The sequence below is a fragment of the Lemur catta genome, chromosome 6 (genome assembly GCF_020740605.2).
Source record: "Lemur catta isolate mLemCat1 chromosome 6, mLemCat1.pri, whole genome shotgun sequence".
Classification (NCBI taxonomy): domain Eukaryota; kingdom Metazoa; phylum Chordata; class Mammalia; order Primates; family Lemuridae; genus Lemur; species Lemur catta.
In genome coordinates this window covers 66,783,280-66,811,194 of record NC_059133.1, presented here as the reverse complement: position 1 = coordinate 66,811,194, position 27,915 = coordinate 66,783,280, and the positions used below count along the sequence as shown (strand labels likewise).

The following is a 27,915-nucleotide window of genomic DNA, read 5'->3' as shown; positions in this document are numbered from 1 at the left end:
TTCTCAATCAGGGTAATTGTACATGTCAGGATCTTCCACTTTCTCTAGTTCTTTATAATTAAGAGCTCAATTAATTTAACTTTGCACATTTATTCTTAAAATATCATATACATCATTTTTAGCATCATTCCATGACTTAAAATCCTTAATCAGTTATGTTTTTATAATCCAGCCATATCTTTTTTCCCTCTTCCTTCCATTTGTGAATCATAAGATCTATATTTTCAATATTATGGAAAAGTAAACATTCTGACTGAGATCTACCTGAACACACTTTAAAATGTTGGATAAAAAAGCAGAGGTCTTTATAAATGCTCAGATAACTTGGCAAGAAAGCAAGGACCAATCAGAAGCTGAAGATGGAAAGTCAGAAAGATAACCAGAATGGAACGCTGGAGAATGTTGTCTTTGGCTCCTGTCTTTCATGGTTACTTAGGGAATAAAGATTAAAGAGAGAACAAGAGGGGAATTCACAAGGTGGGGAGTTTGATAAATAGCCAACCCACAGCCTAAAGCTTAGAACCCAAAGACTAGCTTGCCTAATTGTAGCACAAATAACAAATAAACATTCACTTTAGGGGCCTATAAAATAAATCTCTGTCTCAAAACTTGGTGATAAATGAAAGAGAAAAAAATGTATCTTAATAACTCAGGCCTCAATCAGGTTTGCTGCTTTAATTGGTACTATTTGGGTACTTACCAAAACTTTAAACCAAGAATTCAGTTTAATTTAAGTGACCATGGGTACCTAGTAAATGAAAATCCTCTCCAGAAGATTTTGCCTTCAAATTACATCTCAGAATATCTCACATTAAAAGTTTAAAAAGTATATATGAGGCTCATTTTAAAATACACAAAATACTCAAGGAAAAATGCACCCACCATGAGTTAGAATCTCCAAAACAATAGGCTGCAGATTCAAACACAGATTTAGAATATTAGAAATATTATGCATAGCATACAAAATATAAGTATGCACAATATATTTAAAATTTAAAGAGGAGAATGGGAAATAGGAGTCACTAGCAAAGGATTATAAAATTAAGAATATTTGGAACAGAATACAGAGCTCAGAAATAAATTAAATGGTCATTGCCAATGCCAACATCCAGGTGCTTTTCCCTTATGTTTTCTTCCAAGAGTTTATAGTCTCTGGTCTTATACTTAGGTCTTTTACCCATTTTAAGTTGATTTTGTATATGTTATAAGGTAAGGGTCCAACTTTATTCTTTTGCATGTGTAAATCCAGTTTTCTCAGCATCATTTATTGAAGAGACTACCCTTTCCCCATTGTGCCCTCTTGGTGCCCCTGTCAAAAATTAGTTGACCATATATGTTTGGATTAGACAGAGAAGAGACAACCAATTAATTAAAAGATGGATATAAAGAAATTATCCATAATGTAGCATAGAAAAGCAGACATGAGAGCTATTATAAAGAGGTTTAGAGACACAGAGCGCAAATATAAAAGGTCTAATATATGTTTAATCAGAGTTCCTCAAGGAGAAGGAATGAATAGAGGAGTGGCAATATTGGAAGAGACAATGAGTGAGAAACCTGTAGAACTGGTGAAACACCTCAATTTCCAGATAAAGAAAGCCCAGTGAACCCCAAGCAGTATAAATAAAGATAAATTTAAACATAGACACAGGATAGAGCATAGAAAAACACCAAAGATGAAGAGTATATCTCCGAATGAGCCAGAACAAAAAGATTGATGCGCCACAAAGATAGGAATATTAAACTAAGAGCTGGCTACACAGAAGCAACATTAGAAACTGAAAGACAATTGAAAAAATATCTTCAGTGGATTCAAAGAAAAGAATTGTCAATCTAGGATTATAAACAATGAATGTATCTTTTAAGAACAAGCACGAACTACACATATTTTCATATAAATAAGAACAAAGTAAATATATAACCAAGCACCTTTGCTTGAGAAATTTACAAAGGATGAATTTCAAACTGAAGTAAATAATTATAGATGGAAGATCTGAGATAAAAGAAGAAATAATAACAGAAGCCAAGGATAGTAAATATGTATAAATCTCAATATTGACTATAAATAAATAACACTAATGTTAAAAACTAAAATAATAAATATAAATGATAATAGTATTAATCAACAGGGTGAGAACTGAAGTTTTCTGATGTTCTTTTATTGTTTAGGAAGGAAGTAAAGATGCTGAATAAATAACACTTGATAAATTAGATAAATATGTTAAAAATTTCTAAGAAAATACAATTATTTAAGTACTTTATAACATCAAAGTTAGAAAAAGATTGGAATTATGTTTTTAAAATACAATCAATTCAAAAGAAATGAAAGAAAGAAGAAAGCATGGGACAGATGAGAAGAACTAAGTAGGTGATGGAAATGAACCCAGAGGAATAGCTACTCAATAAATGTAAATGTACTAAATTCTCCAGATTAAATACAAAGATTGTTATTCTATATTTAAAAATCATCCATAAGCTATTTATTAATATAATAGACATAAAAATTTAAGAATTCAGAAAATTCAAAAGAAAACAATGGAATTATATACTAGAAGAAACTAACCCCAATGAAAATCAGTGTACCTATAAATCTAAAACTATTCTAAAAGAAAAAGTTTATTGAAACAATCCAAAGCCAAGAAAAGACAAAGACAAGCTAAGAAACTATTCCATGATAAAAGAGACTAGGAATAAAATAATTAAATTGTAATTCTTGATTAAATTTTAGACTAGGGAAAAGTAGCTATAATGACATTATTGGGATAATTATTGAAATATGAATATGGAGGAATGTGAATTATATAACATCATTGTATAATTGTGAAGTTTCCTCATTTTGATTTTGATCATCATATTGTAGTTATGTAAGAGAACACTCTTAATAAGAAATTCACAGTCAAGTATTTAGAGGAAAGAAGGCACAATTTCTCCAACAGTGTCTCCAACTTGTTCTCAAATGATTTAGGAAAAAAAAAACTAGAATATGAGACAGAGAGAGAATAATTAAGTGAACAGGCTAAAGTTAGCTCCTGCTGAAAGTAAACAGGAGGTTCTGGACTGCTCCTGCAATTTTTACATACAATTGAAATTACATCAAAAGAGAAAGTTACCAAAATAGATCAATTTTGAAGACAGTTTCTCATACTTATATTTTTCCATCTTGTGACATGTAGAAAAAATAATAAAAATTATCCCCAAGACAGCTGAAAATCATTTTGAGACAATTATTAGAGATGATTAATCCTTTTCAAAATTGAGCACATGAAGAATAAACAGCCTTTTGAGAGACTGAGTAATTTGCTTTTGTGTTATTTTGCTTGTTTTGCCTTTTGTTGATTGTTTCAGATGTTTTATTTCTATAACATCTTCAATTTCTCCATTTTTCACTATTTCTCCATCTCATCTGCTACTGCTTTATTTCATACCTTTATACTTTTGCTTGGATTACTGCAGTTTTTTTCTTCCTAACTGGTCTTAGGGTAGTACCCCATTAATTTATACTCTCCATTGGTGCCAAAATGATCTGATAATAAATCCTAACCATGTAGCCTTCCATCATCCAGTGTCTCTATATAGATCCTACAATAATTTTAAACTTATTAAGACATGACATCCTTCATAAGATACACCACTGTTAAGTCTCTAGTTGCATCTTTCCCACCACCTTTCAATAGAGCCACCTGAACTAATAACAGATGCTTTATTTCTCCCTGGCTTCACCTAGAATACTGACCCTACTAACTACTCAATGACTCATTTTCATCTCAGTGATTTCTACTTCTTCTTCAAAATTGGCTTTAACTTACATTTATTAAAATATATCGCCTTTATTAACCAAAAAAAATTGAGTTAGAGATTGATGGCTAAGAAAGAAGGCATAAAGGTAGAAAAGAGAATAATTAGAATTGCATGATAATGAAAATAAAACCCTTAAGATTCTACTAGTTTAATATTTAAAGAATGCAAATATCTAAATAAAATAGTATCAAAAAATTCTTAAGTGTGTCAATAACAGATAATACAACAGCAACAAAATAATAGGAGGAGACTTCAATATCACACTGTCAATAATAGAAAAAACAATCAGACAAAAGATCAACAAGGAAATAGAGAACATGGACAACACAATAGACCAATTAGGCCTAAAAAACATATACAGAACACTCTACTCAATAACAGTAGAATATATATTCTCCTCAAGTGAACATGGAACTATCTCCAGCATAGACTACATATTAGGCCATAAAACAACTCTTAACAAGTTCAAGAAGCTTATAATCATGCAAAGTATATTTTGCAATCACAATGGAATAAAATTTGAAATCAACAGCAGAAAGAAAACTAGAAAATTCACAAATATGTAGAAATTAACACATTCTTAAACTACCAATAGATCAAAGAAGAGGTTACAGGGGATACTAGAAAATACTTTGAGACAAATGAAAATAAACATACACCATACCAAAACTTATAGGATACAGTGAAAACAGTACTAAAAGGACATTTTATAACTATAAATGCATATACTAAAAAAGAAGGCTCTCAAGTCAACAATCTAACTTCATACCTCAAAGAACTAGAAAAAAACAAGGACAAACTAAACTCAAAGCTGGCAAAAGGAAGACATAATAAAGATTAGAGCAGATATAAATAAAGAGAATCGAAAAAAATACAAAAATATCAATGAAACTAAGAGTTGGTTTTTTGAGAAGATCAACAAAATTGACAAACTCTTAGCAAGATTAACTAAGAAAAAAAGAAAGATGACTCACATAACTAAAATCTGATGAAAGAGGAGACAATACAACTGAAGCCACAGAAATTAAAAGAAATATAAGAGAATACTATGAATAAGTGCAGGCAAACAAATTAGCTAACCTAGAAAAAATAGATACATTCCTAGAAACACACAATCTACCAAGACTGAATCAATTAAAAAAAAAAATCCAAATAGGCCAATGACTACCAAAGCAATTTAATCAGAAATCAAGAAACCTCTCAACAGAGAAAAGTGCAGGTCGAGATGGCTTAACTGTTTTTTAATGTTCCAAAAAACATTTAAAAAAGAATTAACACCAGTTTCCTGAAACTCTGGCAAAAAATTGAAAAAGAGGGTATACTTCCAAGCTCATTCTATGAGGCCAGTATTACCCCAATACCAAAGCCAGTCAAAGATGCTACAAAAAAAGAAAGCTACAGACAAATATTCCTGATGATTGTTAATGCAAAAATCCTTAACAAAATACTATGAATAGCAAACTGAATTCAATAGCACATTAAAAGAATTATACATCATGACCAAGTGGGATTTATGCCTGGGATGCAAGGATAGTTCAACATCTGAAAACCAATCAGTACCACCACATTAACAGACAAAAAAAACACGTGATCATCTCAATTGATGAAGAAAAAGCATTTGATGAAATTTAATACCTGTTCATGATTTTTAAAAAAAGTACAATAAAATAGGAATAGAAGGAAACTGCCATAACATAACAAAGGCAATATATGTGAAGCCTACGGTGAACATCACACTCAAAAGTGAAAGACTGAAAGACTTTCCTCTGAGATGCAGGAACAAGGCAAGTATGCCCACTTTCCCACTTCTATTCAACAAAGTATTGGATGTTCTGGCCAGAACACTTAGGCAATAAAAAGAAAAAAAAAATCACCAGAATTGGAAAGGAAGAAACAAATTATCTCTATTGACAAATGACCTTATCTGATATGGAGAAAACCCTAAAAGTTCCGTGCATACACACACAAACTGGTAGAAATAATAAACAAATTCAGCAAAGTTGCAGGATACAAAATCAACACACAAATATCAGTTGTGCTTTTATATAGTAACAATGAATAATTTGGAAAGGAAATTAAGAAAACAATTATCATTTTCAATAGCATCAAAAAGAATAAAATACTCAGGACTAAACCTAACCAAGAGCTGATTTTACATTGAAAATTATAACACATCTCTGAAAGCAATTAAAGAAGGTACAAATAAATGTTAAGATAACCTATGATCATGGATTAAAAGACTTAATATTGTTAAAATATCTATATTACCCAAAGTAAGCTACAGAATCAAAGCAATCCCTACCAAAATGTCAATGTCATTTTTGCAGAAATAAACAGAAAAATTAATCCTAAAGGAATCTCAAGGGACCCTAAGCCAAAACAATTTTGAAAAGTAGAATAAAATTGGAAAATTCACACTTCCTGATGTCAAAACATATTATGAGCTATAGGAATCAAAACAGTATGGTACTGGCATAAAGGCAGACAAACAGACCAATGAAATAGAATAGAGAGCTAAAAGAATCCTTATGTATTATACATAATCAAATGTTCTTCAACAAGGGTGCCAAGACTTCTTAATGAAGAAAGAATAGCCTCTTCAACACATGGTGGTGGGAAAACTAGATATTCACATGCAAAAGACTAAATTTGACCTTTATACCACACAAAAAAGTAACTCAAAATGGATTAATGACTTAATAAAGGACCTAAAACTGTAAAACTCCTAAAAGAAAACAGGAGAAAAGCTTCATGACATTAGTGTTGGCAGTGATTTCTTGGCTATGACACCAAAAGCATAAGTAACAAAAGCATAAATAGACAAATAGGGCTGCATAAAATTTAAAAACTTTTGTGGATTGAAGGACACAAACAACAACAGAGTAAAAAAGAAATCTACAGAATGGGAGGAAATATTTGCAAATTATATAGATGGGGGTTAATATTCAGAATATACAAAGAATTTCTTTAAATAATCTGATTGAAAATGGGCATAGGATTTGAATAGAAATTTTTCCAAAGATGACATACAAATGGCCAACAAGTATATATAAAAAACCATTCAACATCACTAATCATTAGAGAAATTCAAATCAGGTCCACAATTAGCTATCACCTTATACCCATTAGGATGACTACTATCAAAAAAAAAAAGATCAGAAAATTAGTGTTGCTGAGGATATGGAAAAATTGTAACCCTTGTATGCTGTTGGTAGGATTCTAAACTGGTGCAACTGCTATGGAATACAGTATGTAGTTTCCTTAAAAAATTAAAAGTAGATCTACCATATGGTCCAGAAATCCCACTCCTTGTGTATATCCAAAATAATTGAAAGCAGGATCTTGAAGTAATATTTGTACACTCATGTTCACAGCAGTACTATTCATGATATTTAAGAGGTGGAAGAAACTCAAATATCCATCAACAGATGAATAAATAAACAAAATGTGGTATATACATATAATGGAATATTATGCAGTCTTAAAAAAGGAAATCTCATCACATGCTACCAAATGAGTGAATCTTGAAGACATGTTAAGTGAAATAAACTAGTCACAAAAAGACTAATACTGTATAATTCCACATGTATAAGGTATCTAAAGTAATCAAGTTTTCAAAAAGAGAAAGTAGAATGGTGATTACCAGCAGCTAGGGGGAAGAGAGAAAGGGAGGCTGTTTAATGAATACGGAGTTTCAGTTTTACAAAATGAAAAAGTTCTAGAGATCTGTTTCATAGCAATGTGAATATACTTAACACTACTAAACTGTACATTTAAAATAGTAAAGATGACTGATAGAAAACACAACATGACCAATTGAGGTTATTCTAAGAATACAAGATTACGTAAAATTTTAAAATCTTGAACTTAAATGCAAAAAACAAAAATATAATTTTTATAAAATAATATGACTTCAGGGTAATGAAGAATTTCTTTAATAAGTCATAAAAGTACAAATGATAAAGGAAAAGATTGAAAATTTCACATTAAAATTAAGAATGTTTATTCATCAAAGCACATCACATAAAAAAAGATAAGGAAAAAAGTTATACACTGGGAGAAAATGTTTTCAAAATAGTCAAACAACAAAAGAATATAAAAGGAATCTTTAAAATCAGTAAGAAAATGACATACCACCTAATAGGAAAAAATGGGCAAGATTATGAACAGATATTTTATAGAAGATGGTAAATAAACAGTCTCTATAGATGAGAAAAGATTTTCAACCACACTGGGAAAGGCTAATTAAAATATATGCCATACTGACAAAAAAAAGTCTAAAAATGTCAAGTTTTGACAAGAAGTAGAAACAAGTGGAATTCTTTCATACTGCTGTGAAAGGTAAATTAGGCGTGACCATTTGGAAAGCAATTTGGTAATTTCTAATAGAATCCAAGCTGCTTATATTAGTTTTCTATAACTGCCATTGTAAATTAAATCAAATTTAGCAGCTAACATAATATTCATTATTTCATAGTTATAAAGTCAGAAGTCTAGTGGGCTCACCTAGGAATTCTGCTTAGGTTTCACAAGGCTGAACTGAAGGTATCAGCCATCTTGGGTGCTTATCTGGAAGGTTCTGAGAGAGAATCTGCTCCCAGGATCATTCAGGTTGTTAACAGGCAGAATTTAATTCCTTCTTGTGGTTTCCATGTGGCCCCCATATTTTCAAGTCAGCAACAAGTAGGTTGAGTCCTTCTCACTCAGGAGGTCTAGCTTTCTCTTGTATTGTACCTCTTCTGCCTCTAAGGGCTCACATGATTACACTGTGTCTACCCATATAATCTAGGATAATCATCCTACCTTAAGGTCAGCTATTTAGTATGATTAACAATTTTAATTACATCTGGGAAGCTCCTTTTGCCATGTATTGTAACACAGTGAGAGGTGTGACATCAGAGGGTGAGGATCAGGGAGGCAGAATCTTGCCTACCACAGTCAGCCCTGTGGCCCTCATGACTCACAGTCCTCCCATATAAAACACAGTCACCCCCTCCTCAGGGTCCCTGAAGATCCCATCCCATTACAACATCAGCTCAGTTCAAAAAATCTTATCAGCCCAAATGTTTCAAATTTCATCATCTAAATCATCTAAATCAGAAGCGGTTGAGGGAACCTGTGTCTCTAAGGAAACAATTGCCTGCTTCAAATATGTGATGGGCCAGGCACAGGATAACAGTCATGGACATTCCAGTTCAAACAGGGAGGAAATAGAAGGTAAAAAGGAGTCACAAGTCCAAATCAATTTTGAAATCCAGCTGAGCAAACTCTGTTAGTCTGCTTTGGGGTTGTTTGTTTGTTTGTGGTTCAGAGCCCCACTGACCGGGTCATTCTTCCTTTTTCATGAAACATAGCAAAAGAGTGCAACTGGGTAGTTTCATCAGCCTGTTTCCTGCCAGTAGATGTTGGAGGGTCTGACAACCTACTTTCATTGGTTCTCGCTCTTTGTCCTCTTTCAGTCTAAACTGGCAATGTTTCTGCTGGCATAAAATTCTCAAGACCTTTGTGGGTCTCCTTCATATGTCCTGGGGACTCACTCCAGTAGACAACAGGCTCCTCCACAGATCATTCTTAGATAATACAGTCTCTATTTCTGGCTCCTGCTGAGATAACTAAGGGTGCCTATTGGTCACATATTTAGTCTCTTCAAAGAGCCTTTTGTGTGACTGAATACTCTGATTTTTAGATCTCTTGAAATTTTAGCAGGAGCAGTAGAGTCACATCCTCATTTTTCTCTCTGTAGTACACTTTCCCAAAATTGAATCTCTTCATTTAAGAATCTTTTGCCATTTATGCAGGCTGAGGGTTTCCCAGCTCATCGAGTCTGTTCAAAGCAATCTAGGTTTTTTCTAACATGTTCTTCAAAATTCTCCTATCCTCCACCCACTCCTTGATTCAAAAACTACTTCCAAACTTTTAGGTGTTTATGATAGCAGCACCCCACTTCCAGTTACCAAAATATGTATTGCTTTCCTATTGCCATAACAAATGACCATAAACCTAGTGGGTTAAAGCAGCACGCATTCATTATTGGACAGTTTTATAGGTCAAAATTTCAGCAGGCTCAGCTAAGTATTCTGCTTAGGGTTTTACAAGGCTGAATTCGAAGTGTCACCTGGCCTGGGTTCTTGTCTAAGTGGGTCTGGGAAAGAATTAACTCCTGAGTTCATTCAGGTTGTTGGCAGAATTCATTTCTTTCTTGTGATTTCCATGTGGCTCTCTACATCTGCAAGCCAGCAAAGGTAGGTCAAGTCCTTCTCATGCTTTCAGTCTCTTGGACTTCCCCGCCTGCTGCATCTCTCTGACTTCCTCTTCTGTTTTGAAGGGAGCATATGATTACATTGAGCCTACCTAGATAATTCATGACACACCCTCCATCTTGAGCTCAACTGATTAGTAACCTTAATTATATCTGCAAACTTCCTCCTGCCATGTGAAGTAGCTTAACTATACGTGCGACACCACACAGCAGAGATCATGGCAGCTAAAATTTTCCCTTCTACCCTGCACATACCCTGTGACCCTAGAATTTTATTCCAGGCATATGAGACATGTAAGTTTTATTGTAGCATTGCTTATAGAGGAAAAAAAACCTTAAACTATAGGAAAAGAAGTCCACCAACTTGATTCTAGGTAAATCTGTTTGTAATTCATAAAACGGATTACTACACAACAATGAAAATAAAACAATAAACAACAGCAAAAACAAAAAAGCCCATTTACTAGATACAAGATATTAGGTAAATCTCTTTGTAATTCATAAAATTTATAAAGCAATGAAAAAAATGAATAAACGACAGCTTCGCACATTATGCGGATGGTTCTCACAAAATATTTTAAGGAAAAAAATCAAGTCACAGAAAAATATAAATAGTATGATTTCAGTTATGTAAGCTGGAAAACCTGAAAAATGAAACATCACATTTAATAATATTATGAAGAGCTGCTATAAAATTAATCTGCTTATGCTTAGCTAGAAGCAACAAGTCATATCCTTAATGGGGTATGTCTTCAGAAACAAAAAATGTTTCCTGCCTCAAAATATCTCCTTCATCAGCCTTTCCTAATATTGAAAATTTAAAGTTTTCAGATGTATCTTTAGGCTATTCACTTGGTAAACCTGTTGTTCACCTGTTTTCATTTTCAAAGCTCAATTCAATGCCACCTCTCTGACTCCTGTAAATAGTTAATTCCCTCTTTCTTTCTGCCTTGTAGATACTCCTACTGTGGTACAGAAAGACCTAGTACATAGAGTTTGTGTTTGAGAGTTCCACACACCTAAGTTTAAATCTCTAGGTCCATCAATTAATGACTGTGACCTTGAACAAGTTGTTTAACTTTTTTGAAACTCAGTCTCCTCATCTGAGAAATCAAGATGATAACGCAGTTTCAAATATCACATGTGTACTAAACAGCACAGAGAATGTATTCAATAAATTATAGTTACTATTATGTGTTTGCCTGTATCCTTCCCAAGGGTAGTGAGTTCCAGAAGGGGAGGGAACATGCATGGTTACCTCTGCATGCCTACGTCTAAAGATGTCTGGCACTTATTAGATGTTGGCTGAACATTTGTTGAACTGAATTGCATGTGATTTAAGAGTAATGTCAGAAGGCCCCAGCTAAATAATATAACTCAAGATGGATTTACAAGAAGAGTTAACAATTTAAACCAGCACAGTATGCCTTCCATATAACCTTGGTACTGATTAAACTAGCTCTCTGGTAAGGGGGCCAGGGAGATAATAAGGTGTGGTACACTCACTGAATGGAGGCAGGAGAGGGAGGGAGAGGAGAAAGAAATGAAGAGGCAGTTCATGAAGTGGAACACTAGGCAGCCAAAGGGACAGAATGAGAATCCTAAGTGTTTCAGCTGTAAAGAAAATGAAATTCAGGGATAAGCCTCAAAACAATATTTACCAACCTGACATATAATTTGGATCAGTCTTGACTACAGTAACAAATTCCCAAATTGGAAAGGATCAGGGAGTTGACATAGACTGTAATAAGGGCTAGTTCTTAACTGGGTAAAAGACAAACCAATACCTTTCTCCATGCCAAACCAATCTATTTCAACTGAGGCAAGAGCAACTCAAAACTCTCTAGATTATTCTTTTTAAAAAATTAAATTAAGAAAACGTTAACTTAATTATCAAAGTTACCCAGCGGCACAATGAAGTATTTATGTAACACCGCACTATAATTTGGTAACACCTAAATAATTAATGCACGAGAGTTCTGTTTATACTTGAATTGCACAGGGGAATGGACCTAGAGCTTAGAGGGGAAACAAATCATACGAATAATGGAATGAAACTGGCTCCTGCAGGGAAATGCAAAACATGTAATACTGAAATAAATATGTAAAAATTCATTTGTTATACACCAACATTAATGATTTTAATCTAGGAAGTAAACCTATGATAAAACTGTAGTTTTTCTTTGTTAATGTATGAATACTTCTTTAACTCCAAAATGAATTATTCAGGTGATCTTATACTTGGACCTTATGGTACTAATATATAAAATTAATGTTTCTTGATGGTGAAATATTAGTGAAAATAAAATGTTGTACTTGATATTTATTTATAGGTCCAAATAGCAAAAAACAAACTAAACAAAAAAAAAAACCACTTAGCTTTACAGAATTGTAATGCAAATAGAATATAATTAATTTGCTTATTTGTGCAACAAATACTTACTGAGTTATCTACTGGTATGTTAGGCATGGCAACTAGCATGCTCTAGGTTGGACCATACAATCATTTAAAAACGATGTATTGAGTGCTGAACCCTTTTATGGGCAGTATGCTAGGTAGTAAGGACACAGATAAAGTTGAAGAAATGTAGTCCCTAGCACACAGGAGCTTAGTTGGAAGAAAAACAAATAAACACACAGTAAAGACTCCTTAACTGATGCAATACTGGTGCAGTAACAATAAAGGGTGATGAATACTATAATTGAAGACAAAGGTGCTACGACAACACCCAAAATGGGGCAATAGTCCCAGCTTGGCAGAGACAAGGGAGATTTTGCATAGGAGGTGACAGGAACTGAGTCTACTAAAAAGGTGCGTACAAATGGGCAAGTGGGACAAGGTGCAGAACTGCTATGGCTTGAATGTGTACCCTCCCAAATTCAATGTGTTGGAAACTTAATCCCCAGTGCAGGAGTATCCACACCTCACGAATGGATTAATGCTGCTATAAAAAGAAAGAGCTTGTGGGAGTAGGTTCTCTCTCTTGTGCTCTTCTGCCATGTGAGGACACAGAGTTTGCCCCTCTCTTGCCCTTCTGCCTTCTGCCATTTGCAGATGCAGCAAGAAGGCCCTCACCAGATGCTGTGCCTTGATCTTGGACTTTCCAGCCCCCAGGGCTATGAGACAATAAATTTCTGTTCTTTATAAATTACCTAGTCTCAAGTAGTCTGTTATAGCAGCACAAAACAGACTAAGGTGAGTATCTTCCAGATAAAGGGAACAGATACATTGTTGTGGAAACATGGTCCATGGAAGGAAATACAAGTAGTTGAGAGGATAATGTGTGTGAGGGAATATGAGAGTACACAGCCGGGTCTCAAGTGCTGTCGTAAAGAGCTGAGATTATTTTTCCTCAAAGGGTATGGAGAAAAATCAGAGGATTTCAAACAAAGGAAAGGGGCTGAATTTGAGATCTGATTCTAAAGACAGTGCTGGTAGAAGCTGCTGCACACAGGTAGGACTGATGAGGACTCAGACCGTAGATGTCAAAGCTGGCTGAGAGCATCGTATAATGATCTAAGTAAGAAGGGTTGCTGCACAAGGGTAGTGGAGAAGGAGACAGACAGAAGAATCTGATAAAGTTGGTCACTAATTTGGAGGAGGAGAGAGGGAGAAGGAGCATACCATGACTCCTGGCTGTCTCACTTAGAAACAGACAGCAATGCTATCACAGAGAAAGAAAAGAGCACAAGGAGTTTTGATGGTATAAATGATACATTCACTTTGGGGGCATGTTCAGCTTGATATTTCTTTGGGAGATCTATGTTTAGCAGGCAGTTATGCCAAGGAGAGAAATATGATTGATATAAGATGTGAGCACTTATAAAGTGCCACACTTACAAACTGGCATAAAGTGACAGTCGAACAGGCACATGTAAGAGGTCACCCAGGTTAACACACGCTACCGTCTATAGGTTTAAATTTTGTTGGTTCACAGACACATTTGAAATTCAATGAAAGCTAGAGAGATTTTCAGGAGAAAAATGTCACCCAGAATTCTGCATGAAATTTCAGGTCATTCTTAGGCCTGCAAAGGAGAGAGAGAATGCTACCCAGGGAGCCAGGAGGAAAAGCAGGAGATGGTGTCAGGAAAGCAAAGGGGGAGGAGATTCAAGGAAGAAGTCATCGAGAGTACCAAAAGTCACAGAGAGGCCAAATGAGATGAGAACTGCAAACACCCGGTGGATATGACACAGGGGAGGCCCCTGGGCCCATAGAAACCATTTGAGTGGAAACCTAAAAACTGAGTTGAAGAAGAAATAGTAGCTGAAGAGAAGTACAAGAAGAGTCTTTGAGGATTTATCTGCCGTGAAGGGAAGGATGCAGGGAGAGCTATAGCATGAGATAGAAGCAGAGTAGTGAGTCCAAGGAGGGCAGGGAGGAAGTCGGAGATACAGGCAAGGTCCCTAGAAAGGCAGGCACCGTTACTCAGGTGACGAAGAGAAACGTATGTTCAACCAAGCCAGGAGGGGAAGGTGAAATAACTCTCATCTGCAGTGAGACAAAAACAAAACAAAACAAAACAACGACAACAAAACAAAAAAATAAACTGGAGAAAGTTTAAAGGGCCAGACCCGATTTTTAAAAACCAGTCTCACTCCTGACTTCCTTCCTCTCTTGATGTAGGGCGAGGCCTTTAAATTATCTCAGCCTCATTCACCTCAGCCTCATCCACCTTCTGGAAAATGTGACTAATAATCTGTATTTTTCTAGGTTGAGAAAAGATTGAATGATACAATATAGAAAAAGCTCTTGGCACAGTCTGATAGAGTGTTAAATATGACAACTAATATTGAATATCGTATTATTTTCTTTGAGAGTAAAAGATAAGGCTACAAAAAGAAAAGGCTAGGAGTGAATGGGAAAATGGGTGTGTGATGTAGGGGTTGAAGCAGGCTATTCATAACCTGTTGGAAAAGCTATGAGCAGAAGGGGGAAATGTGCCCACAAGGGTCACAGCGCCTTGCGGGTAGAGCCCAGGAATCAGTGGTGGCCCCAGCTTGTTTGGTTCTGTGCTAGGATCCTACAGTGCTCATGACATGTGGGTACAAACACAGAGAAGGTAAAGAACCGAAGTCGATGACACTATAGAAGGTGTGGCCAGGGCTGGAAGAGTGCCAAAGATGTGACAATAAAATTAAATGAAGCGTGCAATCATGACATCTAAACTGGAAGGAAGTTTAAAAAGCAGGAGAGTAACGAATTGTAGGTATTGTACATCTCATGTGGCTAAAGAGAAAAATAAAGGTAAATTCAAAATTGTCCACATATTCACTGGAAAAATAGAATTGTTACAATACGGTCAATGATGAATTCATAGAGATTCTAAGCGGATATTAAATAAAATATAAGAAATTACATTATTTGCTGCTGACAGTTATAATCAGTGATCCTGGTGCTCAGAACACAAATACAGAATATGAAATGCTACATGTTAATAGCTATATACAGAATATTCCAGACTGCCTCAAAGCGTAAGTTGTAGGCCTGCCAAACAGACATTTAGCCATAAGATCTCAAAAGTCTTTTGTTAAACAAAGAAAAATAAAAGATACACAAATGGCCCAATAATTGAAAATTCTAACACTACCATTCAAGTGAAAAGAAATTGACTTTTAGTATGTTAGTTTCTTTTGAGGTCTAATTACATAAGGAAATTGTGTCATTTCCAAAGGCAAAAATAAAAGATCTATGTAAGTACAGTTTTTCAAAACTAATGATTCATTTAATTTAACTGATGCATTTATCTTTCTGTGCAATATGTCTTATCTCAATATTATTAACAAAATGTCATTTCTAAGATTTTAGTAAATCAGTTATCACAAATGAAACACACTATGTTCATTGTTATATCATATGCCAGAAAACTGAAATTGCAACTTTTGTTTAAAATTTAAAACACTATGCTCATTAAGAAATCCATCTGTTACCCTGTAATTTTTAACATTGTAACTAAATTAAATGGGATATCATTTTATAGTTAGAATGTAAATGTTGACATTAAAAGGAAAGCAAGATAGTTATTATCACAGTACAGAATCAGAAGAAGCACAATCAGTGATGTGATTTACAATTTTTCAGTAACAAAAACAAAGTAAACTGCTCATAATCTCTGGAGATTGAAATTTTCTTAAAAAGCAATTATTGAGTAGAGTAGCATGATCCTAGCTCTTAAATACCACATAGGTCAAAAATGTTTCAAGAAACTACTTTCCTGTGCTCTGATAAGCTACATCAATGTATCTATCTACGGAAATACTAGGTTGCTAATATTACTAAAACTACACTGCATTTGTAATGTAGTAAACTGCATATGTAGCAGAGCTATTATAGTCTAAAAATGTTCCAAGTCCTGGGAAACGAGCACAAAGTTATAATGTGCAGGAGAGACATTTAAAATACTTAACAAAAAAGAAGAAACATAAATGTAACTATTGTTCTGGAAAATGCAGTTCAATATGCCTTTATCAAATTCTTACTATTTACAAGGCACAATACATCACTACAATACGAGATATAATGGTTTCTCTTCAAGTCTTTTCCCAATTGTTATATGAAGAAAGGGATGGGGGAAAGGTATTCAGCCTCTTGATTGAATTTTAGAAGGCTGTTCAGGTGCTTTGTTCTAGCAGGCTGTGGAACCCACATGCTCATATTCAAAAAATGAATGTAAGAAAGTGGTCAGCTCAACGTGTATTGAACTTTACAAATGTGTCCATGATATACAAGGAAATGTACTAAAATTCCCTTTAGCTTTGGCCTTTAGAAAATATGGAATTTTTCAGATAGGCTCTCCCAGAGGTAAAAAAAAATGCTTCACTCCACGTTGACAAAGCACCTAACATCTCTCTTAAATGCAATCAGTGATTTAATTTTCAGTGTGTTCAAGCATATGGTTACCAACATGTAGATACCTGTGTGATCTTTGCAAATGAAAGAATATAAACAATTCTTAATTGTCATTGAACTCCAGATTATTTTTTGCAATTACATATGAACATGGCTTCAATGCTCTAGAAATTCAAGATATCTCCAATAAAATAATAAAACTATCCTATAAAACCCAAACTAATGAAAAGCATAAATCCAAGTCAGTTCCCCAGTTTGATTCTTCAGCTACATACTAAGAATAGACAAATGAGTTTCAATATTTATAACCGGATAATTCTTAACAATTTATATTTATGTAATCAAATTTGGTTTAACATTGTCTGTTCCTTAAGTTTGCCAAATTCCTAGCTAAATACTTCTCTAAGGAAAATAAACACAAAGAAGGAAGCAGGGAAAGAAGGAATTAGGTGATTGATTGGAGGTCTTTATTAAAAGATATTGGCTATTTTTAATAAAAATATTAATAGTAGTCACTGTGTGTTTATTAAATTCTAATGCTGTCCATGACAAAAATATTATATAAAGTATTGCTATTTCTTACAACAGCACTCTTTAAAAGTATATTATTCATATGTCTCAGATGAGGAAACTGGAGCTTGGGAATTTAAAACAATTTGTTCAAATTACACACCATATAAATTGTGAAACCCAGGTCTGACTGCCCCCAGAGCCCATGTACTGTATCAACTCCATTACAGTGGCTGTTTTTTATCCCTAGACTATTCTTCATGTTACAAATGTGACCCACAAGTGTAAAAAGATGACATAAATGTAAAATTATTGTTGTGCAATAATTAGAAACAGAGATGGGACTAAACACACCAGCTTCTAATTCCAGCTCAATATTCTTTCCACTAAAGTAAATTATGCACTATCAATGTAATTTGCAGGGATTTGAAGAAGTAAAGATGACTCTGAGGGCCAAAATTTCCCCCGAAGCTTACATTTTCACACACAAAATGCTGCACACCAAAGACATGCCCTGTTTTATTGTGTTTGTATGTTTCTCACCTTCAAGACTACCCATCTTCCTAGCCCTCTTTCACCTCCTCTTCCTCCTCACGCTGACATCTGATCCCTACATGCATTGACAGTCAGGACATCGCTTTCAGGATAAGTCCATGTCTGAGTTGGATCTTTTAGCCAATGAATTAAGGCTCAGCCTCAAGCCCTATTCTCTTATGTTTGTTTTCTTCCTTATTGTGAAGCTTCCTTTCTGCTTTGTTCCTTTCACCACATTTCTCTTGTTGAACTGCAGCACCTGTCTAGCTCTGCCCTTGAACCCTTTAAGCTGGTCTTCCAATTATCCCCCGTTTGTAAGTCCCTGTCCCTGTCCTCTGCACAGATAAACACTTGTGCCTGCTATCCTGCCAGCAGATGCCCCTGGGCACTGTCAGGACACTCACTCATCCACGATCTCTCCCTTTACCCTCCACCTACTACCCACTGCCTAGATCACAAACTGCTACTCCAGCCTCCAAAGAACACAGCCTTTTCCCTCCTGAACCTCCCTTAGCCAAAACAGCTGCTGGCACCCTTACCCCTGGGGTTCTTGCTCCTCCCTAGAGTAAGAATCTACTTTCTAATCACAAACAGTAGTCTTTGCCTTCTTGCCCCATCCTTTTCTATGGAACAAAATCATGCCTGGCTGAGAGTAACAGGAACACACAGGTCTATTACTTGATGAACATAATAAATGTTTTCCTCCCAGATGAGAGAATGGCAATCTTTCTTAAACTAGTGCTGATTCCAGCATTTTGGAAGGCTTTTGCTGAATCCATCACTGAGATCCCTAAAGATAGAAGAGAAGATGTAAGACTCTCTGACAGCATCACACAGAAAATTGGATACAATCTCACAGCATGAGAAAACACACTGCTGAGTGGGTATAATGTTAAATAATAACGGGACAATCTAAAGAGAGGAGCCAGTGAGTCACAGGAAGGCACAGTAAATGTTGCAGTCAAATTAAGTTGCACAAGACTCATTTTAGGAGAGTTCAGAGAAAAGACCAAAAGTGTGGGGTGGAATTGAGATTTGAAGAATGTGTTTGCTCAAAGCTTAAATCCAACAGAACAGACTATTGGAAATTGCAAAAATCTTGAGCTGCTAATAAAAAGTAAATTAAAAATTCTTGAGCATCAATTTCAAATTATTTTACCTTACTTCCTACACAACATTTAAAAATAATTTTTGTTTTCATAATAAAATGAAAAATCTAATTTAAAAAAATTACAACAATAACCAAGGCACAGAAAGTAAAGAAGAATGAGTTAAAATTTGAAGTCTGATTATCTAATAGGGCATGAGGGTACATACAAGACATCATTTTTCCTTTCTAATAAACCTAACTTGGTTGTCAAAGGCTTGATGAATAATCAGTAATTTAAAATTATGGTTTCTTTCCTTTAAATCCCCAAAGTTTACAGTTATCATCAATTTCAAAAGACTACCAACTGAGGACATATTAGAACACAACTGCAATTAAAAAGCTAGAAGAAATTATTCAGAATATCATATCAGAAAATAATTTAAATTAGGCCATTTAAAGGAAAGAAAACAAGGGAATATTTTGAATAACTTAGAATATAAATGGGAAACTAATTGGAAAATAAATCTTTAATCTGAAACAAATTAGTACATAAGAGCTAAATCACTTGGATAATGCTATTTAAGATAAATAACATTTGGGATACAGGAAGTTTTTTTAATTCACCATAAGTCAATCGTGTGTTAATTGTAGGTGGATTATCCACCTCAGGAGGTGCCCCGTGCTGCAATTCAGAAACCTATACCCATCTAGATAGAGAAAATCACATTACTGTCTAACAAGACAGTAAAAAGTAACGTCTGCAAACAGGATAGTATGCAAGTTCAATTTCTATCTCCAGCCATGAGGAACAGACCATGAAAAACTGTAGGCTATTTGGTGACTGCCCTACAATGTTATCTTTAACTCGACAGCTAAGGCCTGGCAGGGCAGGTTCACGCAGTGGGGTGGGTGGGGAAGCTGAACAGGCCAGGCCACCAAGAACGGATGTAAGAGCTACATCTTAAATACCTATTGTTTTTCCAATGTGAACCTCAACATTTCTGTCATACCTTATAAAGCCCATTACTTTTATATATTATGTGATAAAACGTGGCATCTTAGCAGTTGTATTTGTCACCAAGCTTCCTGGAAAAACCCTTCCTGACCTTGCAGCATCTCCAATATTCTCCCAGGCTCCATCCTTACTTCCAAAGCCATTCCCTCGTCCACTGAAATACCTCATATTTTCCAACCTTCCCATCTCTCCCCAACATTTGCCCATTGGATTGATTCAGGAAAAAAGCAAAGTACGTGGAAAAGGATGGTACTGAGCAGGCATTAGCAGGGATGAGTATGGATCTAAAAGAATTCATGGAGTGAACCAGCTGACTTGAAGAGCTACTTTGACATGTGGGCAGATCAAGTTTCCATGCAAACAGCACTTCACTCTTACCCTACACCCAACTGTGCTTTTTCAAACAAAAAATATGAATGGGTTCAGTTGCTTTGCATTTGAGGTTGAGGTAAGGGAGTAAAATGCTATTTGCATAGAAACTGCAGCTTCTCTCAAAGCACTGGAACATCACATTCAGCCTTGTTCTCCAGTCCGTACATTCTTACTCTAGATACATGCCTCTCTCACATCTAGAGTTTTTCATAAAAGCCAGTCTTTTCTCAGGCAACAGAATGGGTCACTACAAAATGTTTTTTTCTAGTCCAGTGTTCACCTGGGTTGAGCCAACTGCTCAGGTATCAATGTATGCTTTAATCAATAAAACCAAAATATCATTCCTTTAGCAATCACATTTAATTTTACTCTCCTATTTTTAAATAAACTCTCCTGTTTGATTTGCCCCTCTCATTTCTTTCCTTTGTTCTATTTATCTTAAGTCTAATTTAATTCCCTCATGTTTAACGAATTTAATTGTCACCATGCTACAATTCCTATACTTTTGTTTCTTTGCTTCTTTTTTTGTAACCAATGTCTTTGCTATATTATGACTCTACATTTCATTGCCCACTTACTATTAAAACTTACCTACCTAAGCTTTCTTAGAAACATCTAATAATCTCCCCTGGCTCAAACAATAAGCCCATCTCTAAACCCTTTTCTTAATATTTGCCTGAGAAGATGGTCCAATGAAGTCAAAGGCTGAATAAAAGATTAATTACATATATTTAGAAAATGAAATGAAATGTATCTTTTTCAGTAAGAAAAATGTAACATGAACATCTTCAATAAAGTTGTCTAAGTTTCACTTTTGTGGTAAAAATTATTATTAAAATGTTAGCCACCAAAAATGCATTTATTAAACACGTAGTATAAAAGGTGGTACTACATATAGTTCCTGACTCAGAAGAGTAAAGTCTTCAAAAAAGTACCAAATTTAACAACTAATAGTACAACCAAAAGGAAAACAACACATTTTCTTGTTTAAATCTGCTCATTTCATCTTGTGAATATTTTTTAGCATGGCACATGACAGCTGAAATAGAAATTATTCTTTATGTCAAATCTGTCAAAATTATTTGTTAGAAGAAAAAGCTCAAACAAGACTTAAAAACCCATTTTTGGTCTACAACCAAGCATTCATCAATTCCACACTGCCTAAATAGAAACTGAACAGTTAACATTTCATTGTCTAAATTAAAAAATACTTACACTATTGGTTTTTCCAGGCGACTTCCCTGTGAACCAACAATCTCCCCCAACGTACAAAACACTTGTCCCAGAAAGTCCTAAAATAGACAAAAGGATTAAAGCTCATAAGTTCTCAAACTATCTTTACAGCATATATTTTGTATATCGCATATTTGTATTATTTTCATTGCTGAAATATGGAATTTTCTAACTTCCAATAATAAATAAGTGCAATAGGCATTAATTTTAGCATGTGACTTTCACGTAAGTTTGCACAGCATTTTGTGCTTTTAATCACAAAGCAGTTTTGTTATTTTGAGTTTTCAAATATTACATCTTTTTTCTTTTTATATTTTAAGCTAAAATGAAAATGGAAAAAAGTTTGAGGTTTTGAACACACAATTGCCTTGACTTTGGATGTCTCTGAAACTACAAAAACTGTTGACTGAAGAGATAAATCAAGACAGCACACAGCAGAGGTGGTTAATGATCCCATGAATACCTAGAGAAAGGTAGTGTGATGTAATGGCCAAGCTGGGGTCCAGAGTCACACTGACAGGTGTCAACTTAAGTACCATCGTGTACTACCTATGGTGATGAGCAATTAAGTAAGCTCTCGAGTTTTCTCCTCTCTAAAATGTATTAGTACCTCCTCATAGAGTTGTTTTGAGAGTTCAATTGGTTATTGCATTAGTTAATACTAGCAAATAGTAAGCACCTAAAAATGGGTTAAGTAAAATACATTATAACATTCATTAACATACAACGAGATAATTCTTATTTTCAAGACTCAGAATAACCCTGCAAAATGAGAGGTCTGATATTAACACTGCATTTCACACATAAAGAAACTAAGACTCTAGGAGGTTGGTCTTCTATGTTCTAAGAAGTCAGTAAATTGCAGAGCCAGCGCCAACTCACGTGTTCTGCTTCTAGATAGATATGTCACCTAAGAATTTAAATACAATCCAACTTTGCATGTCCATAAAATAAGAGCTCCACAACACCACCTGGATACATGGTAAAGAAAACAGGGAGGTGTTTCAGGGAGAGACACATGCCCTCTAGTTTAACCTGCACAGGATTCAAATTATTGTCTTATCCTAAACAAGAAGGTGGGAGATCTTTCTAAATTGTTTGTGCAGTGAACTAGCCTAGGAGAAGCTCTTAGAAGGAAAGACAGAGGACTAAGAGCAAACAAAATGTGTTAAGTCTTCCTAAAAAAACAAATCTATTTATTAAGTGTGCAAGGCAGTATACTTAGTTCAGTGGTATTACAGAAAAATAACTATTTTCAAATGAAAAAAAAAGGCAACTCATGGTTAGGAATTAGTGTTGGTCCCATTTTACAGCTAAGAGAACTGAGGCATAGACAAAGTATGTAACTTGCTCAGCGCCATGACTATACCCATTAGTCTAAATCCAAGGCTTAATCACCTAACCACTATGCCAAGCCATGCTGCTTCTCTGCTTCTTGTCTAATGAAAGGAAAGCGACCCAGCTACACAAAAGCCTATTAAGCCGCAAAAGTAAAAACTATGCTATTCAGTGGTGGACAAAAAAGGGAGTGGGGCTGCTCTCAGTGAAAAGAGGGGAAAAAAGACCTGTGTAGACTAGGATAGTCAGGAGGGTATTTTCCCAAAGCAATTACTTCCTTGAGAGCCAGGTAGGACTCACAGCAAATGGTGGAGAAAAGATAATTGGACATTCTAGTCTTAGAGAACTGATCACTTACAGGCAAGAGAGTAATGATAAAAGAGAGGAGCTCAAGTAAAGGGCAGACAGAGACAAAGAGCTGAGATTGCAGAGGGCCCTCTTGGCCAGACAAAAATGTTGTCTTGGGACAGAAGTAAGTAAAAGTCTTTCAGCAATTCGGGGACACTAGAAGAGGCATTTAGGAGATTACTCAAGTGCCTGTTTGCAGAATAGACTAAGGAGTGAGGAAAAAAACTAGAAGCCAGATCAATCAGAAGGCTGCAGTAGTTAATAAGAAGCAAAATGATAAGGCCCAAAATGAGATTGTAGCAAAGGGGAGGGAACAGTGCACAGAAAAATGATAGGATTTGGTGAAAACTATTCCTGTACATGAGAGAGAGACAAGAAAAATCACTCCGGGCCCAGCGTGGTGGCTCACGCCTGTAATCCTAACCCTCCGGGAGGCTGAGGCGGGTGGATCACTCAAGGTCAGGAGTTCGAGACCAGCCTGAGCGATACTCCGTCTCTACTAAAACTAGAAATAAATTATCTGGACAACTAAAAATATATATAGAAAAAATTAGCCGGGCATAGTGGCGCATGCCTGTAGTCCCCACTACTCGGGAGGCTGAGGCAGGAGGATCGCTTGAGCCCAGGAGTCTGAGGTTGCTGTGAGCTAGGCTGACGCCACGGCACTCACTCTAGCCCGGGCAACAAAGTGAGACTCTGTCTCAAAAAAAAAAAAAAAAAAGAAAAGAAAAATCACTCCGAATCTGGTACTTAGTGACCGCCAGGATTGGCTATACTTTCATTAAAATGCAAATATTTTAAATTTGCTTTCAAGTATGTAAAAAGAAGTCAAGGCAAAAACTTTAGCATATTTAAGCTAAATATCCTTAATAATGCATACTGATATCAATGTCAACATAGATTTTACAAATATGGTTATGGGATTTTAATAAACCCAAATTTCTCTGATAGCTAAATAGAGCCGAATACTGAAGATTTGGAATGTATCATTAGTCTTCTGAGTCAGCAGCAAAAAGCATACATGACGATAGACAAGTGGAAAACTCTTTTCTAAGAATACTTATGTTCATGGGTGGCTGCAAATACTACATATTAAACAGATTTGGTCAATGGAGTAGCAAGTCTAAGTAAAAGGCATCTATGCTGAAATTACTCAAGAGAACAAAAGAGAAATATTGGGCAATATTAGGGTTGAGACATACTAAGAAATATAAGAGAACACATAGACATCATCATTGCTGAACAAAAATGAAATTTAAAATAATTAAATCAACAAAATGTGCACCGAAACATTATGCTATGAATCTATGCACATTATCTCTACAGTTATTGCACGTTTTCCTTCCATGTATTTATGGCACTTATGTAGTTCTCTTATGCCCCTGTGTGTTTGTGTAGGTCCTGCTAAAAAACACACTTACTACTAACAAACTAACACTTACTACTAATAATATTTACCACCTACTCATTATGTTGGAAAGTTCTACCAAATCCATTTTTTAGGCATTTTAATGGGTGATGTTTCCTATGGATTTTACACACTACTAATAATATAGTGTCTTTAATGAATATTTTTAGATATTTCGGTTACATAAAGATGGAAATAAACACTGGCTATACTACGAACTGCTTTATCACTTCTTTCTCTGGTGTTGTATTTCAGTCGATGAGTCATTATAATTAGGTCATGATAGTATTTCCAGTAATAAAGCCAAGCACCTTTCCACAACTCTAACCCACATATATAGACCAAATCCAGCTTAGAGTGTCTGGCAGTTGAGAAATGCTTCAATTCATTCAATCTTTTTAGCTATTGGACTCTCCTCAAACTGGCCATGAGATCAATAAGTATTTATGAAGCGACTGAATTACTACTTTACAATCTAAATAACAGAGTGATAGAATTTAGTTTTAGAATCTGTTTAAATGTACATAAGACACATTGTTAGTACACAGAATGCATTCCAAGACTCTTAAAAAAGTACCAAATATCACCCTCAATTCAATATGCTGGTATTAAAGCTGGAAGGCCTAACAGTAAGAGAAAAGCAGAGAGTATAGCAATACAAAGCATTACAGCAATAATATGAGTTTCACATTGCATAGGTAGTTTAAAAAAAACACCTAACCAGATAATCAGAGAGAATGTGTTTGAATTATTCCCAGAACAACCTAGATTTATTACTAACATATGGCTCAAAATTCAAGAAATTTTTGCTATTCCATCAAGTTCCAGCTGATTAATATATAAACACATTTATGCTTCTCTTCTCTTTCATGCTAATATTCAGAGAAATGTCTACTTTAACTATATGCATAATATTCTTTTTTTTATAAAGCTGAAAGGATTTTTATTTATTTATTTATTTATTTATTTATTTATTTATTTATTTATTTATTTTCATTCTTAAATCTCAAGTGAAACTTTATTTTTATTTCAGGATATTATGGCGGTGCAAACATTTTGGTTACATGTTATGACTTTGCCACACCCGAACCATGATTTGAGGTGTGCCCTTTCCCCCTACAATGCTCACCACAGCCATTAGTTGTGAGTTTACCCACCCCCGAGCCCCCAACCCCCAAAGAATGTGAGCACCTTAGTGTTGATCAGTTAGTCTCAATTTGATGGTGAGTACATGTGGTGCTTATTCTTCCATTCTTGTGATACCTCTGCATAATATTCTTATTCCTTAAAATTTACTACTTTATTATTTCTGTGTACCAATTATTTAGGGATCAATTCCCTCCATCTACATTTTATTTTATATTGTAATTTGTTACTTGTCTATAGTCATGAAAACTACATTAATATTATAGGCTTTAATAATTCTACACATATAAAGGGAAATTTGCAGCAAAAGAACTGGTTTTGTTTATTGGTTTGTTTGCTTGCTATCTTGCTTGCTAGGTACAATTATTAATGGTTCCCATATAGCTTTTTAAAAAAATCTTATACATATATTTATTTTGCAAAGTAGTATAACATATTCCGTAACAATGAGAATTATGAGGGGCTAATCTGCCTGTGTTCATATCAAGACTGAATCATTTACTCATGTCTCTATGCCTCAGTTTCCTAATCTATAAAATGGACATAATAAATAATACCTACCTTACAGGTTGTTGGGTGGACTAAATAGGTTAATACATGCAGAGAATATATATGCAAAGCACTCAGATGCTTGAAGCATGATAAGCATCTAATAAAATATGATTCCCTCATCTTTCCTATTCCCCTTGGTTAAAAGAATATTACTATATATTCCAAAACTTATTACTTCCTACTGGATTCCAATACTGGAGATAATATAATTATCTAAATAAGATAATATATTTTCTTCCACAAAGCCACTGTACAGTCATGGCCAATATTTGTTTACTTTTAAAAAATACTCACTGTAAATGCTATTATAAAATCCAAATATTTCTTATATACCAACTCAACCTACATGTTGACTAGTATGCATATACACATACATACATATATATGGATAACATTTTGAAAATAATGGTATCATGAACCAGGAGGCATTATCTATAAGTGAAATTTCTGATTTCTATACTATATAAAGGAATCAACACATGTAGTTTATCACTAACATCATCATAAACAATTTCATAAGCATTCAATTGTCCTTCTATTGAAGATAATATTTAAATGACTTTTCTGTTTTATGAAGTGATCAATAAGCATCTGAAAATATAATTTCCCTAATTAACAGATAATTTAAATTAAAAGACATTAAATAGGTTTATTGATAGTTTTAATACAGCACAGTAATTGTGTGCAATCAACTGTTCATTATTTAATTTCTTCATAAGATAGAGTCATGATTTGCGTCAATCTATTGCTTCTACTCATTTTGTTGTCATTTAACTGATTTTTAGCACATTCATACTAAGGCAATCAGACCAAGAGAAAATAAGTGATATGAATTTCTTGCTTTTGTGATTATTTTAACCATTGAGGTAAAAAATTGGTGAGGAAATAAAAATTCATTGCCTGTGAAAATTTTATTGTTGGCATTATCTGCTAATATTTTATTGCTGATACTCCTTGCTAATATTTCTGATTTCCTTCATATTTAATTAATTCACACAAATCATATCAACTTATGACTTAGTTATGTAATATGGCAATCATTTTTAATAACTGAACATGGTACTTCTTTTCTCCAGTAGTGACTCCTGTCTTCTTAATGGTTGTTATCTTATTCACATGCTGTTTTGGGGATAAGACAAACTCAACGTGGAACAATTCAATTCAATATTTTAGTAAAAACAATTTGTTCATATTTTAACATTATAATAATACAACTTTTGTTTCAAAGCAAAGATTTATCATTTTAATGGATACATCCATCTACAAACCAAAAATGCTAATCCTACCTCCAAGAGATTAATAAAAGTTCTAAGCTTAGTTAAATTATAAATATAATTTCAAAAATTAGAGCCTAACCCTGAATTTACTTATTTCTTTTCCCCCAGCACAACTGTTGATTTTGCAGATATTTTTGGCTTGCTAAGAGTCCAAATGAAGGCAGTTAAAGAAGCTACCACCTCCC

At 34.6% G+C, this 27,915-nt stretch overlaps 1 protein-coding gene across 1 annotated transcript in view; it reads right to left on the bottom strand.

The window, feature by feature from the left end:
- Positions 1-27,915, bottom strand: part of CPNE8 (copine 8) — a 198,873-nt gene that overhangs the window by 106,844 nt on the left and 64,114 nt on the right. The window contains exon 6 of the mRNA XM_045554030.1: positions 21,644-21,720. Coding sequence (XP_045409986.1) covers positions 21,644-21,720 — 77 coding nt within the window. The remainder of the gene's footprint in view (positions 1-21,643; positions 21,721-27,915) is intronic.